Genomic DNA, 16429 nt, shown 5'->3' on the forward strand with positions numbered 1-16429 from the left:
GAAGTGACCAGCCCCCAGTAAAAACCCTGGGCACTGAGTCCCTGGTGAGCTTTCCTGGTGGACCCATTTCACAGATACTATCATTTTTGATTCCTCTGGGAGAATACTGCTGCAAGCTCGTATCTGGTTTCTTCTGGACTTTAGCCAATGCACCTTTCCCTTTGTTGATTGTACCTTGTATGTTTTTGCTGTAATAAGTCTTAGCTATAAGGACAACTATATGCCAAGTCCTAGGAGGGAGTCTTTGCAAATCATTGAAACTAGGGCAGGGGGAGTTTCAGGGACCCCCAACACTCGGGCATATTGGAGAATATTGTTGTAGGGAAGGGAGAAATAGCCTACTTACTCAAAGACACCTAGTACATGAAATAAGAAAATTTTCCCGGTCCTTTCTCATAAGCTTTCATGATAAAACAGTTTGTGTCCTTTGCAAAAAGAAAGGTGAGAGAAGCCCACTTTATTTATTTATTTTTTATTTTAGCATTTTTTTTCTTTAAATTCAATTAATTAACATACAATGTATTATTGGTTTCAGAGTAGAGGTCAGTGATTCATCAGTCTTATAAAACACCCAGTGCTCCTTAAATCGTATGCCTTCCTTAATGTCTGTCACCCGGTTACCATATCCCCCCACACTCCTCCCCTCCAGCAACCCTCAGTTTGTTTCCTGTGATTAAGAGTCTCTTATGGTTTGTTACACTCTCTTGATTTCGTCTTGTTTTATTTTTTCCTCTCTTTCCCTATGATCCTCTGTTTTATTTCTTCAATTCCTCATCAGCGGGAGCATATGATAATTGTCTTTCTCTAATTGACATATTTCACTTAGAGAGCAGCCCACTTTAAAAGCAGAGATATTTTCATATTGGGGTAAACTTATTACTAATGGCACTTAACAGCAGTTGATAAAAGGTTTTGTGAGAATATGTGTTCTTGAATTCTAGAAATTCAGACGGCGTGTTCAAGAATCCACACAAGTGCTAAGAGAACTGGAAATTTCTTTAAGAACCAACCATATTGGGTAAGTGTGCCCATTTCACATTTGGCTTTAAGGCTTTTGGACACTTTACAAAGTGACTGAATCATATCCAAAGAATTAAACTTCCTTGCCGATCATTGTAAGTCAAGAGACTGAGGTTTAGACGGGTGGGACGTTTGTTGGTGCTTGAATCGCTCACTGTCCAAGAATTAGTAGAAGCAGAGCAGCCTTTGATTTGGGCTGTTTCTAACAATCCTAAAACTCTGTGCTTGGATGCAGTGATAGTGCTTGGTCTCTTGGGTGCGTGACCATTTCTGGCAAACTGGGAGCTCCCACCAGGTAATGAACTCAGATGCTGGAGGAGCTCTTGGCTGTCAGTGGAGTTCTCCGAGCTCGTTCGTTGAAGCTGCTTCATTGTCCTTTCTTCAGTTCCAGAAGGGAAGAGAAGCTCGGGTGGTGTCCCCTTATACCCTTCATTGCCCTGAGTTGTTCTGAGTCTCTTCGTCTTGCATTCCAAAATTTTTAGGACTGGGAGTGTAAAATCCACTCCAGAAAGTAAAGTTTGGGGAATCTCAACGCTAAGCATTACTGAGAGTTTTTTTATGTGGCTTGCTTCTAGCAAGTACAACTTGAGCATATGCTCCTTACTCCTAGAACGGCATCATTGTACAGTGCCTTAGAATAACATGGCTTATCTCTGTGGCAGGATACCAGGTATCCTACTTTGTAGCTTTAGCTCTTCCTAAAGTACCTGTTGGACATCCAGCAAGTTATTCAGCCTCTCTGCATTTTGATTCTTTGAATTTAATGGCAGGAAGACTGTAGATTTTTGATCTTTCAGAACTTTCTCCTATGACATTCTTTGCAGATCTATTGGAAATGAAGTTTTGCGTGTATGTTATGGTATAGTTTAATAGATTATTCCATTAAAAAATATACTACGTAAATAATAGTCTACTTCTACTTCAGACTGTTTTAGGCGTAAACCAATAAAATGGTTACTTTCCACAGTTATTTCAGAATAAGCTTTTTAAAATTGTGGCTCTGCAAGGCTAATTGATACATGATGAAGCTTGGGTGAGAATGTTCATTTCCTGGAGGATAACTGTACACTTTTCACCTTGAGAATGAAGTATTTGGAAAAGAACTGATTTCTAAAGTTGATAATCACTTTGTTTGAGAAAATGGGCTGTCAAACAGTGGATCATAGAATCATGACTTTAGAACCAGAAGAGAAATTAAGGATTCCCTAGTTCTTCATTTTACAGATGAAAAGCATTCAGGACCAGAGAAGGTGAGTGACTCTTGCAAAGTCCATGGCTGTACAGCCCAGGTGCTGGGGTTCAAAATGCTATGTTCTCTTTCTTATGTAGTTTAATCTGGCAACTTTTTCCTGGAAAGGAAGTAAGGTAATCAGGACTCTGGGATCAAAGCAATAAGGCTTGTCTTTTGGGGGTGAAAGTCGTGGTGATTTAATAGAGTTGGGCATCCAAGCTTGGGAAATTCAAATACTTTCCAGTATTTGGGGATCAGGAACTAGATTCCATTTGGTAAGGTCCAACACGGTACTCTTGGCACTTGGGACCGACAACGGTAGAATGAGCTGCAGCCAGGGCTTCTCAAATTGTCGATGAGCATTTCTTCAAGCACTGCTGAAATAACGTGAAATTGACCATCAAATACCAAAGCAAGACAGTCATTTCCAATACAGAGTTGGCTGAGTAGAAGAGCGCTGGTTGGGTGGGAGCCAGTGCAAATCTGTAAGCAATCGGCGTGGTGTGCTGTTGTGGATGCTGTAGGCATGTTGAACAATTCTCACATTTCTTCCTTCTTGAGCATCTGAAGTTTCCCTTTGTCTACCACCTATGTGTGAGACTTTCTGAAAGCTTTGGCTTTAGCTGCAGAAACATTCATGGAGGTGTATTATCTGGTTGTATACAACCACTTATTAGCATAGCCTTGTGTGGAACAAAACCATGCACACCAGGGTTTGGACCTGTCTCGACTGTCCTGAAAACCCAAGCCTGCGCCGGACTCTAATTCTGATGGAAATGAACTCGCTTGACCTTGTTTGATTGGGAAATCTTCTGAATTATTCAGTAGTGTGAAAATAATCAATTACTACAGTGAGGAATTCTTGGAATGCAATGGGCTATCTAAGAGATTCATAGATTTTATTGTACTCTCTTGGGGTACCGTAATAGAATGGTAATTGGGTGCCCATTGGTTCAGGTTTTGCCATGCCCTTGATTAGTTATTAAATAAGTCACTTAGCTAAAGTACATAAATTCTTTGTATTTATTTACCATGTGACCTAAGTTAACTTCTCATCTATAAAATGAGGATAATAATATTTGCCAATAGAAATGTTGCAAGGTTAAATGAGATAAATTTATAAAAGATCTTATATAGGGTCTCATACAAGTAATGACTCAAAATATGATAACTATCGTTAGGCTTGTTGCAAGCAATATTTAATCAATCATATTATGTATCTCTAAGGAATTCCATGCAGAGATTGTACCTTCTCTGTCTGAAATGACCCTGACACCTAGGAGATTGCGATTCCCAGAAATGAAAAGGAAGAATTACATTTAAAAATCTACTTGTCCTGAAGAAGTTATTCTTGGCACACGCTTGTGTTTTAAGTTTAAAGTCTGGGGCTTTGCTGAGATAACATTCCAGGCTACAGCTTTGTCAAGTGAAGGGTCTGTTCTGAGTTTTGATATAAGCCTAAAACTCTGTAAATGGAGCAATCTTCTGAGAAAGAAAATTAATTTTCTTTGAGCCAAATTAAAATAAGAATTGGACTCAAAAAAATCTTATTCACTTACCCTTAGGAACTATAATAATAGAGAAGAATTAGATTATGACTAATCCAAGCCCTTGAAATGACTCGAAATACCATTGAAAGGAGCCACACACTGTGAGAACACATTGGCTCTGCGGTGTGAGTGGGCACATGTCATGGTATTTTGGATGTCAGGGTGATAAGAGTGCAGGGGTGGGGATGGCGGTGAGCTGGATAGGTTTATGGGCTTTATTCCCTGGCACTGAGGTATAGCTTCTCTCTCCTTGCAGATACTTTATTTTAAATAAAACTCTCCATTGTGATAGAAAATTGCTTTTCATCCTGAGTGGGAGAACATAGAAGTTCTGAAAGGTGCTCATTTCACTTTATCTCACTGGAGCTGAAAGAATGGGCCTGAGTTTCTGGGAGCAAGGTGCCAGCTGGCAGGGACAAGGTTTGTACAAAGGCGAAGGAGCCCGGAAACTCTCAGAGAAGGTCTGTCTTCCCTCCTGCATTTCCTGGTGTCTCGGTGACCCAGTTCTGGCTGGGCCAGGCCAAAAGATAAGAGAAGAGTAAGGCTGGTTTTAACAGGTATACAACATGTCTAGGGTATGTGCCTATCAAGCGACCCTATAATTAATTCATTCTTAGTTGTCGAGTTCTTCAAAATCGAGATTGCAATCTTATCATTTATTAAACATGTTCAGTGTGTTATTTCTTACAGAAATCTTATTATTGGCCTTTACCTCTGAGCCTGTTTTATAGATGAGGAAACTGAATCACTTATTAATTACCTTGCTCCAGTCCACATAACCGAGAAGGACTGAGATTTGAACTTAGATACGTTCCGATGTTATCTACACAGGAAGTCACTAAATTTTTTTGATTTAGGACTCCTTAACTCTCTTAAATTATTTTGAACCCTAATATGCTTTTGTTTACATGAAGTTTTTTTCTCTTAATGTTTACCATATTGGAAATTTAAAGTGAAAAATGTTAATTTTGCTTATTCAATAAAATTTCGTATTTATTTAAGGTAAATAATATAAATATATAAATACAAAATGGTAAACATAGCACAGACAACATATTTGGTGAAAAATAACTATTTTCCAAATCAAGAAGGAAAAATTAGTGACAAGGGTGGGACTGATTTACATTTTTACAAATCTCTTTAATATCTGGTTAATAGAAAGCAGCTGGATTCAGATTTCTTTGTCTGCATTTGATTTGTTGTAATATGTTGTATATGTATACAAAGATATGCATGAAGAAAATCTGGCCTTAGCCACATACGTCACTTGAAAAAGTGTTTTTTTTGTTTTGTTTTGTTTTTTAGATTTTATTTATTTATTTATTTGACAGAGAGAGAGATCACAAGTAGGCAGAGAGGCAGGCAGAGAGACAGAGGGAAGCTGGCTCCCCACTGAGCAGAGAGCCCGATGCGTGGCTTGGTCCCAGGACCCTGGGATCATGACCTGAGCTGAAGACAGAGGCTTAACCCACTGAGCCACCCTGAAAAAAGTAGTTTTTAAATAAACTTTTCAGATTTTTGTGGATATTCTTCTTTGATAGTATACCATCCTTCAAGGAGCGGTAATTAGAGTTCCTTGCAAGGTGGAATCTGAAATGTTATCAGTGAGCTTTTGTACTTTGTTAAATTAAAATTCACTTGAATAAATTAAAATTCATTTGAAAATTGAATAGGTCTTTCTACCCAGGTGTAATTTTGGGTAACATCATGAATTGGTCATCTGGAAAATATTGTTTCACTGGGTTATACCGATCTTTCAAAAGTGGAGACATTTTATTCTACAGTATAAAAACAGTCGCATTCGTTAATAATTACCAGTCTCATCTGAATATACTTTAAGTACCAGCAGGTTGTCAAACTTGTGGAAGTCAATTCAAGTGTTCCAAAATATTCCTTTTTTGGGTGGAAACCTCAAATTTTATCATGGACAACAAATACCATTAGTTCTTTTCCTCGAGATGGCAAGCTCACTTCATTTACTTTTGAGAAAATGTCTGTCAAACACCCAAGACAGCATAACCACAGTTGTTAGTCATTTTACATTTCATGTAAAAAACAATAGCTAGTTCAGTCTGTGACTCAAACAACTGCACAGGTGCTTTTCCTGGAGACAACTGTGGTACTAGGGTAGGCACACAGAAGTACTTTATGTGGGCTTTCCATTTTGTCCCATAGAAGATGTAAAAGATGTAAACTCAAGGGACAGGCATTAGTAATAACCCATAATTTTCATTGCTTCATTAAGGACCGTTTCAAACGAAGCCGACTTTTTGTTTGCCTTCCAAGGGCTTGGGGTGAGAACACAATAAAGAGGTGTACTTTGGCCAGCTGCAGTTTTATCCACTATTCCTTTTGTACCATCATGCAGGTGCCAGCACTGTGAAAAGCCAGTACGATCTTAATATTTTTATGAAAATGGTTGTAATGTCACAAACCCCTCAGAGCTTTTCGGGGCCTCCTAGTGCTGTGGGGGCTGCGCTGAGCCCCATCTTGGGATGCCGTCTTGCAGGATAGATTTGGTAGCTGATGCTGAATCTAGGGGATGCTTACCTTCTTTCTCTTACTTCTCATAATTTTTTTTGGTCATGATTTTTCAGCAGCTGCAGTTTCCAGACTGTGTTAGGAGTGCCTCTCTAAGGAGACAGACAAAGGGAGTTCAGCCCTTGTCCCTTTATCTTGTGATCTTGGGTCTGCTTTGTTTGATCTCAGAAATTTGGAACCAGAAAAGTCCCTTAAGACTTCATTTTCTAGATCAGAACAATGAGATTCTAAAATTGGCGGTGGGGGCGGGGGGACAGGGGGACAGGGCAGAGAGAAACCAGCCTGTCTGAAACAGCTTTGACCTGTCTATAATAAAGCAGTGACCCTTGTATCTGCACTCAGATCCCTTCCTTGAGAAAGATTTTTTTCCCCCAGAGCTATTTTTCATTATCATGGTTTCTTCTAGCTCCTGAGCCCCTGATTTGGAATTTGCCTAATTCAGATTTACAACATATGGTAATTACCCTGAATCTGTGGGGTACTCAGTAAGTGATGCGTGCTGTTGGAGTCAGAAATGATTCTAGTTTCCAAAACCTATAATCATCCAATTTGAAATGGTGTGCATACTGGCAATATGTAAAAAAGTGTGTGGAGCATGCACAGAAGTGGAAAATGGAAATAATTTACTAGAGGAACCCTAAATTTATGACATGTCATTGCATGATCACCTGCATAAATCTACATAATGGGACATCCTTTTTTTTTATGCCTTTAGATTAAAGATGCTGCTTTGAAAGTTGCCCATTTTTCATCTTTACCCATTTTCTTTCTATATTGTTTTCCTTTCCCCAGAAGTTGACTCTCACCTCTGTTCTCTCCCACACAGAATATCTCAAGTGTGGCGGGGACAGAGATTGAGAGAACCAGGGGTGGGGGGTTGGTGAAGACTTTTTTTCCCTCTAAACCCGTAGCTTTTTGCTGCAGTGACTTTGCTAACCTGGTATCATTTGACAGAGGAGATAGGTAGTCAGCCGTGGTGGGTTGTTCTCTTACTCTTTCCTAAATCACTTGGGGGTGTCTGGGCCAGATCAAAGACCCAGGGAGCATCGCATGGCTTAGAGAAACAGGGCTAGCTGTGTGGAATCGAACCTCAGAGGCAGGACCTGATACACTCTAGCCGACTGGTTAGGAACCGTGCGGCTTATTCTTGCCCTTCACTTTGAACATTGTGTTAAGGCACTTACGCTCTAAGTCAGCAAGTGAGGGTGGAGGAACCTAGGAGGGCATGGAGATGAAGCAGGAGAAGCTCAATAGTTTTTATCCCTGAATAAAAATATGTGCATATTAGCATTTTCAGTCGTGAATCGTGGCTCTGGATGTACTTGGCTCTTTTCTTCCTTCCCTCCCTTCCCTTTTTTTTTTTTTTTTTTTTTTAATTTTCTTATCTGTGAGTCATTTGCCTCCTCTACTTTGTGGCCAAACTCCCTGAGTTGGAGGTGCTGGCAGTTGAGACCATGACAGGTCCACGGAGTGTCCCGGACCATCCCTATTTCTTAGGGGCCATGTGTCTGGGAAGTCAACCAGAAGGCACTACAATGGTGGTGGTTCTCAGCTCCTACACTGGAGTGTTTTTTTGAGCCACTGGGATAGAGAACATAGAGACTGAGATAGCTCTGAAGACTGTGGAATGGAGGGTGACTTTGCATTCTAAAGTGAACACCTCTGCACCCAGCCCCGGGGATTCCCGCCGCACACCTGCCACTGAGGGCCAGCCGCAGTGGTGCGGTCAGAGCCCACAGGCCAGGGCCACAGAGAAGCCTTGGAGAAGCTGTTAACAGGCTTGAGTTTCAAGAACAGCTAGTCCATGGATTTCATAGTGAGTGCCGGCCTTTCTCTAGTCTCCTACCAGTTATAAACAGAAAATGTATTTTGTGTGTGTGTGTGTGTGTGTGTTTACTCTTCCTAGGCTTCTAATTATTAGCACTTAAAAACGTCTCATGCCTCCTGAGGTCTAGTGGTATAGGGAGAATCATTAAAATAAATTAGCCGAAAGTATCCCGAGGTAGGTGCCGTGAGCTGGTGTATGTGCTGGTCTGGAAGGGAAGTTTCAGCAGGACTCAGGACCAGCTCTCACGAGGCCCGATGGGTGGCTCTTTTGCTTGCCGCCCTAGGTCTTTTTTAAAATTAACGGTTATTTGCTTCCGTGGGGGTGTATTGGGTGCCTACATTTTGTGATAGCCTGCCTGAGGCACGTGGGGGAAAATAAAGAGATAAGCTGTCTGCTTTTCCTGCTTTGCTGCCCTCTGGGACTCCCTGCAGGCCCGAGTTTGTATCCTGGAGTTGGTAGAAGTATGAGAAAGAATGAACTTGAGGGTAAAACAAAAGAACAAACAGAAACAAGGGAAAAGGAGCCCCCAAAAGAATTTTAAAACAGGCATCCTGAGTTCACCAGATTTTTTTTCTTCCTTTAAGACAAATATTTTGAGGGGTTACTCAGCCTTAAAGTTAAAGTTCAGTTGTGTTGTTCTCATAGCTTAACAAAAATGGCTTCAGGAGTGGCTGTTGTGGTTAGAGCTGGTGAGGCTTTTTTTTTTTTTTTTTTTTTGCTTGGTGTTTATGGAAGAAGGCAACCAGGTTGGGAGTGCGTTTGGCTGATGTACCTCAAGGTCCATTTCTGCTGACCTTTTGACTTATTATTTGTTGAAGTCTCAAACCCAGAGAAGGTTTAACAGGTATCACACATTCTTTTTTTTTTTTTTTTTTTTTTTTTTTTTTTTTTTTTTTTTTTTTAAGATTTTATTCATTTATTTGACAGAGAGAGAGATCACAAGTAGGCAGAGAGGCAGGCAGAGAGAGAGGAGGAAGCAGTCTCCCTGCAGAGCAGAGAGCCCGATGCGGGGCTCGATCCCAGGACCCTGAGATCATGACCTGAGCCGAAGGCAGCGGCCCAATCCACTGAGCCACCCAGGCGCCCCGGTATCACACATTCTTAAAAGAGGAATGTCCTGGAGGAAATCTGCAATGGGCGGTGACAGGTGCTTATCTTCCGTACCTGAAGGTTCGGCTTGACCACTGAGCTTCATTGTTGAAGTGCAATTGAAAATGAGTAAAAATTCTCAGTAAACTGCATTCAAACCCACCATTCAAAGGCAAGGTGATACTTAAAATGAATTAAAAAAAAAAAAAGTAAACATGATATGTCATGTCTTGGCTTTGCCAATGGTATGTGGTGCCTGCAAGTTTTTAAGAGGTTTTAACATTCATGGAAAAAATTAAGCAAATCATGATCCCTGTTGAATTTCCAGGAACCCCTAAACACTGGTGTCTCATTGGCTAGTTGAGTGTTTTCGATGGCTTAGTGTGCCAAGAAGGAGTTGAACGTGGACTTGGAATCACGCCTGGATTTCAGTGTACATGTCGTCATGTCCCGGGCCTGCCACATTCCCCGTGCAGTCTTGGCTCCTTGAACAGGCTGTGGGTCACTTGTGGTGGAAAATGTACGGTTAGCAAGTTCCTTTTTTAGAATACTTCTTACACGTTATGCTAAGTCTCCCAAGTAGTAAAATGCAAGGGAGATGCAAGTATACATTTTGTCCCCTCTTCTTATATGTTGAAATGCTGTGGTTGTTTTTTGTTTTCTTTTCCCAAAGATTTATTTATTTTAGGGAGCGGGGTTAGGGAGAGCAGAGGGAGAGAGAGTCTTGGAGCATACACCCCCCAACACACACCCCCCCACCCCCCCAGTGCAGAGCCCGGCACTGGCTCTGTCCCAGGACCCTGAGATCATGACCTGAGCCGAAACCAAGAACAAGATGTTTAACTGACTACACCATCCAGGTGCCCCAGAATGCTGTCGTTTTTGGTTTTTTGTTTTGTTGTTGCACTATGGAAATGTTCCTCCTAGGTGTGATGGAGTCTAGGCCTTCCTCCATGACTCCCTTTCGGTGAATGTTTCTGGCGGAACAATAACAGCATTCCTTGGGCTCTCTCACGGCAGACCGTGTGATGAACCTCTGTAATAATTGTCTTTATTTTTTAACAGATGGGTCAGAGAGTTTCTGAATGAAGAAAACAGAGGTCTTGATGTTCTAGTGGAATATCTGTCATTTGCACAGTATGCGGTAACGTAAGTAAAACTTGGCTTGTTGGCTTTTGAATTTCTTGTGGTCACGGAAGATGGAAGTGAGTGGCAAAATTCTATACCACACTGAGGGGAGAAACGCAGAAGCAGATGTTGGAAGGTTTAAGGAGGCTTGTTTCTACCCAAGTAACTAAAAGCAAATCATAGAATCATCCTTAGAAATGCTTTTAAGGCAAAAGTAAAATAGGGAAGTAAAAAACACCCTTAGAGTCCTTATTTTCCAAAGTGCTCTCTTTAGTGCTCAGGTTGCATATATCCATATGGTAGACGACCCTGGCAGTCACTGAAGGAGGTGTAAAATCTATTGCTGAGTGAATAAAGCAAGACACAGAAAAGTAACTTTTTGTTAAAAAAATTATATATATGTATATGTTTGTGTGTATTTGTATGTGCTAGTAAATGCAGAGAAAATGACAGCAGATATACCAAATCAAGTAGGACTGGAAAAAGGAATCAACAAGAACCTTTTCCATTTTCTACTTGATATGTATTTGTGTTGTTTTGACTTACTTTCATCCGGTGGAGGGGGAAAATTGCAATAGACCAGGAAAGAAAATCAACTTAGTTAACCTTATTTCTTGTTAATTCATAAAATTTTCCCTTTTGCTAGGCTTCTGGAGGAATTTACAACAGAACTGAAAAGTGTACATTTGGATGAGACATTCTTTTTGCATTTACTTCTTTAATCAAAGAATATTACAGAAGAATATTGCACTGATTCTTTCTCTCTCTGTCTTTCTGTCTGTCTCTCTCTCTCTCTCTCTCTCTCACACACACACACACACACACACACACACAGACTGAGGAAGTAATACTGTATTTTTAATTTGACCAGAAGACATTTGGGCCCAGGTGGTGTTTCCCTCCTGTCCTGAATGCTTCTTTTAAAAGCAGTAACTTGTTTTTTATATTGCATCACTCCAAAGAAGTTCTAAGACTTAACCAGATGTTATAATCCTCAGCACTTCCTGAAGAATTCTTGGGACGGAAGCTGTAATTACTCCTTTCTAGTGGATGCAGAAATTACAGTACAAACTGAAACTGGCTTGATCAGTTTCAGGTTTGATATCTCCTGTTTATGATATGGAAAAGAGTAAGAAACACCAATAGACACGTTCTTGCCTTTCTAAGAAGTTGTCCTCTGAAATACAATCCTAGTTTTAGAATGTGTTCCTTCAAGGATTGTTTCTTATCTATGTCCATTGTGTTAAAAACTGCTAACCTCTCTTACACTTCACATTATATGACAAAACACAATAATATTACCCCGCTGCATAGTTTAAAATCTGGAGGAAGAGTTTTGGAATTAAGGAAGAGCTTAGAGACTTCAGTTGTAGTGAAAAAGGATGGCATGCTCTGTATTACATGTTTGCTATCATTTACCTTTTACCTACATCACAGTAGAGCTCATGCACCCAGCTTTCCCCGGCGTACCCTCACTTCAGACCAGTGGGAGAAAGCAGTGCTACCATGAGGGAATTCTAGGTGTGGCATAAGATCAAACCCAGCGGAAGATCAGAACTCACAGTTTTGGTTTCCTTCTTTCTTTCTTTTTTTTTTTTTTTGGCATTACCTTTAAATGCTCTGCTTATTAGTTTTGGTTTTGTGTTGCTTTATTTAGATAAATTTTATATAGAGATATAATTTGTGTTTTTTCTTGAAGCTAGTGGGCTGAAAAATTTCTTACTGTCCCTTGGCTTGTGATAATTTCCTAGCCCAGGTAATGTGCACCAGTAGGCTGATACCCTGTTCCTAAAACAGGATGCTTCACCAAGGTGTGTTTCTTCTCCTCTTGCTCCATGAGGTGGGGGAGCCGAGAGGAGCATAAGCCTGTGGGACAGCTGAAGGACGTGGGGTGCTGCAGAGTGACTTGGCGAGAGTGTTGGCGACATGGGTGATCTTTGGGGTGCCCCGTTGGCTTACCTTCTCCAGTAGCAGTTGTAGGCTTCTGTTTTTAGTGTTTAAGGATTTGATTACTCAATCCCACCTTTTTTCTGTTCAGCTCTGCTTCTTGTATCCAAAGGCGTGACAAACTTGCCAGATGCATTCACTGACGATCTGTCCTGGCCGCCGCCTGACTTAGTATTTAATAGAGGGACAGCACTGCCTAGTTTACAGATGACGATTCTAACAAAATATTTTATTTTGGCGATGGTACCCTTATGAAAAGTCATCCTTATTATTGCCAATATGTATTGTTACTGTCTCTTCTGAGATCGCTGTCCAGACCTTCCATCTGGTATTAATTACAGCCGCCTTCTGTTTATTCTCTGTCTGATCAGGTGTTGCTGGGTGGAACTAGAGGTAGAAACAGTTGATAAAATAAATTTTTTTGAGAAGGTAGAGCTCCTGTCTTTGGGACGGGAAAATGCACAGAACACAAAGGCCTGGCTGTTTAAAAATTTTGTTCCCAAAATTATACAAGAATGAGCAACTTAACTTGCCATTTATTCTAACATGGTCAACATGAGTAATAACCTCAAAAAATGTCAGAGAAACACCAGTCCTGCTTTAAAGAGCACCACATTGGGAAGAGATTCCAAAATCAAAGCAAATCCATAACGTTGCAAGTAATGTATCACATATGGTTGGAAAAGTACACTTGCCAACACACTAGGAGAAAATGTTCAGGGAAAACTGATGGGTAGGAATAAATTAGTATAAGCCTACATATTGACTTGTTAAAGCAAAATGAAGACAGCTGGAAGATGTTTCCTTGCCCTTCCACCATAGCAGTGTTAGCTGTTGGTAAGTTAGTAAACCTTGTAGTAAAATACAAATGATACATTGCTATTAATTTTTCCCTGTTGTTCGTCTATGCGTTGGCCTTGCCCAGTATTTGTCATTTTGGATTTTCGAGGCTAGCTCTGAGTCCGCGGAAATTCTTTGGCATTGGTGTTGCCTTTTCAGTTTCCTCTGCTTGCGAGGACCACCCGCCATTGTGTGCAGATGCGTGGTCGGAAGGAGCCAGTTACGCATAGCCATGTATTTGTGTGACTGTCCACTTTTAAGTCTTGAGTGGGATCTCTCTTTTGTTTTAGTTTTGATTTCGAGAGTGTGGAAAGCACGGTGGAGAGCTCAGTGGACAAATCAAAGCCCTGGAGTAGGTCCATCGAGGATCTGCACAGAGGGAGCAACCTGCCCTCCCCCGTGGGCAACAGCGTGTCCCGCTCAGGAAGACATTCTGCGCTGCGGTGAGTTCCGTGAACCCGGAGGGAAGCGCGTTCGCTGGGCGACGCTGGGACAGCAGAGCGCCTCGCTTCTCTGGCTGGTCCTGGGCCACGCAGCGCTGTATCTTTCCACACAGCACTTGCATCTCCAGTGAGGCAAAGGAAAGTTTCTTCGGGATATCATGGGATCATGACTTGGGCAATGCTCTCTACAGCTTTAAATAGTTTTGGGGAAACACCAGCCTTGCCTTTGGTGCAGGAAGAGAATTCTGCTGCTGAATGATAGAGTGCAGAGGACTCGTAGATAAGTTTTCGAAACCAGGGAGAGATTGACTTTGTGACTTAAGCTCTGTTTTCTGTGTCAAGGCAGCGTCTCTTGAGATTTGAGGATCTCGGGAATTCCTGGTTGACTCTTCATACTCCCCTCCCTTCTTCCAGTGGTAGCTCGGGTGTGTGTTCTGTGGGATGTGTTCTTAGAGGTGCAAGATGTTGTAGTGACCATTTTTATTAACTGAATGCTTTTAAGGGGTGTTCTTTTGGTTAGTGAGCTCAGTTGTCAACCTTTTGTTTCCTCCTGAGGGTTTTTCTCTAGTCTGTCATGGCTGAAATGCCACCAAGCTGAGGAAAGATGGGCGCTGACCGCCTGTATGACTAATGAGTATAATATCTCTAAGATTGTTTGTTCCCTCCTACCTACAGTCATTCATTCACCAAAAAATATTTTTGAGCTTCTGTAACTTGCCAGGCACTGTACTTAATGTTAAGGTCTAGATGGCAAAATCAGAACTCCGGCCTGTCAAGGTAGAGATGGCATCTGGAGCAAGTTCATAAAGAGTTGAATAAACATTTTATTAATTAGCCTTTCCTTCCCCACTGCTGCTTATTCTTTGTAAGTTAACTAGGCTTGATCTGGCACATTGATGTTGTCCCTGTCAGTGTTGAAGATTCCCATGGGGGTTGGGTCATTGGTAGTAGCGTCTGGATGTCAAGTTGTAAGTCAGTGAAAAAGTGGCTTGCAGACTTTTCATATTATTAGTCCTCTGATTACCTCTTGTCCCTTTGACTTGGGTTTTGGTCATAGAAAGTAAATATCTCAATAATGAAGTTCATGTTTGCTGAAGGGTTTGACATTTGAATATGATGCTTCCAATCAACCAGATTTTCCATGTTTAGAGATGCCAAAAATATTAATTAATATTAAAATATTAATATTGAATGGTTTAATAATAATGAAGAGCAGTGTTTCAGTCTGTCTTGTATTTGCAACAGGCTGAGAGCTCTGTCACTAGCTAGCCTTCACCAATTCTATATGTGGACAAGGCTGATTTGGAAGTTGAAGAACGGCCAGTCGTGTGTGAAGAATTCCCTTAATGACCTTTGTGTGTGAATGGAAATTCTTACCCTTAGTAGAGATATAATTATACGTAAGGAATTTAATTGACAAAGCACATTTTAAGTTGCTTTTTTATCGTTTCTTACCTGGAACGCATCACCTATTGGCCAGCTACCCCTCAATAAAGATCAATTTTCCTGATTAATAATTTGTTAGGGCTAATTTTGAGTTATGAGGACTGTTCATTGAGAGCACATTGTTTGTGGAAGAGTGGAGGAGTCAGCAAAATATGGAAATATCTTTGATTCAAGGAGAACTGTAGCCCTGCACCCTAGAAGGCACAGGACAGGGACATTCGTGTCCAGCCTGACTTGTTTGACAGTTGGCTCAAGGTAGATCTTGCTAGAATTCATTTAAAATTGGAAAAATAGACCCAAAGTGTAGAGATAGACATGATGGAAATGCTTTCTGAGAAATGCAGGAAGTATCTGAACTTTCTGGTTGGCAGATGTGCTTGAAGATGACTAACTAAGAAACCACATCACATTCTTCTGTCTTGCATTTGAACAGTTTCAGGCTGAGGAACGGAACATTTGGGTTTCCCTTGATTCTTCCTTCATGGGTTCTGCGGCAGTATCTTTCATGCCCCTTATTGACCTGAAGCTTAGTTGCTTGCTTTTGTTTTTAAACAACATATATCAATGACATTCCATCCAGCTCTTGTGGTTCATGGCTTTTTGCCTGGATTATAATTCTGTATATGGTCATTTGATAGCATCTGTGACTTAAAAAAACCAAATGACCAGTGATCAGAAGTACAGGCATATGGTACATGTTGCTTTTCATATACCCAAAGATTGTTTACATTTCTTTTCTCTTCCTCCTCCTTCTCTCCCCTTTCTTTCTCTGCTCCCCACACTTCCTTCACTTTTGGATTTCTTTTCATTGTCCTTCTTTTCCATTCTGCCATCTCCTTTCTGATTGTCTTCGCCTCCTCTGCTTTGTCCTTTCTCCTCCTAATGTGTCTCCTCTTCGTCTGGTTCCATTCATTCCTTACACAACCACCAGATGGTTTCTCTTCCCGAGTATCTTCAGTTCAAATGTCACCAGAGCTGCTTCTCTCCCTGTTGCCTCTGGAACAGCTTCAGTTTACACACTGGTTATGAGGCTTCAAACTGGAAAAACTCGTAAGTCATGGGTGAGCATGATGGCCATGAGAGCTCATCGTGCATGGTGGCAGGGTATCGTGACAGCTCCCATGTTATAATATGATGACTTCACATCACCCTGTACTGGAACAAAACCCACTGCCTTTTAAACTTTGATACACTCTGTTATCATATTATTATTCTTTAATCTAAGAATTTGACCCTCTAAGGTGTATTGTATTCATGTTGCCATTTTTGGGGAAAGCATAAAATGGTATTAATTCATGTTCCGTAGCTTATTCTGGTAGCTTTGTTTGATGGGAATATGTCTTCTGGATCCAAATGCAGATTTTAG

The 16429-nt window shown here is 41.0% G+C and overlaps 1 protein-coding gene across 11 annotated transcripts in view; it reads left to right on the plus strand.

Annotated features, from left to right (window-relative positions):
- The window catches only part of FMNL2 (formin like 2), a 316452-nt gene that overhangs the window by 213054 nt on the left and 86969 nt on the right, over window positions 1–16429 (plus strand). For 9 of the 11 annotated variants that reach the window (XM_046019160.1, XM_046019156.1, XM_046019157.1 and 6 more), the window contains exons 4-6: window positions 942–1018; window positions 10325–10408; window positions 13465–13617. In XM_046019160.1, coding sequence (XP_045875116.1) covers window positions 942–1018; window positions 10325–10408; window positions 13465–13617 — 314 coding nt within the window. The remainder of the gene's footprint in view (window positions 1–941; window positions 1019–10324; window positions 10409–13464; window positions 13618–16429) is intronic. The other 2 variants (XM_046019164.1, XM_046019166.1) reach the window with 1 other exon arrangement.

Source organism: Meles meles, chromosome 9, assembly GCF_922984935.1.
Source record: "Meles meles chromosome 9, mMelMel3.1 paternal haplotype, whole genome shotgun sequence".
NCBI lineage: Eukaryota > Metazoa > Chordata > Mammalia > Carnivora > Mustelidae > Meles > Meles meles.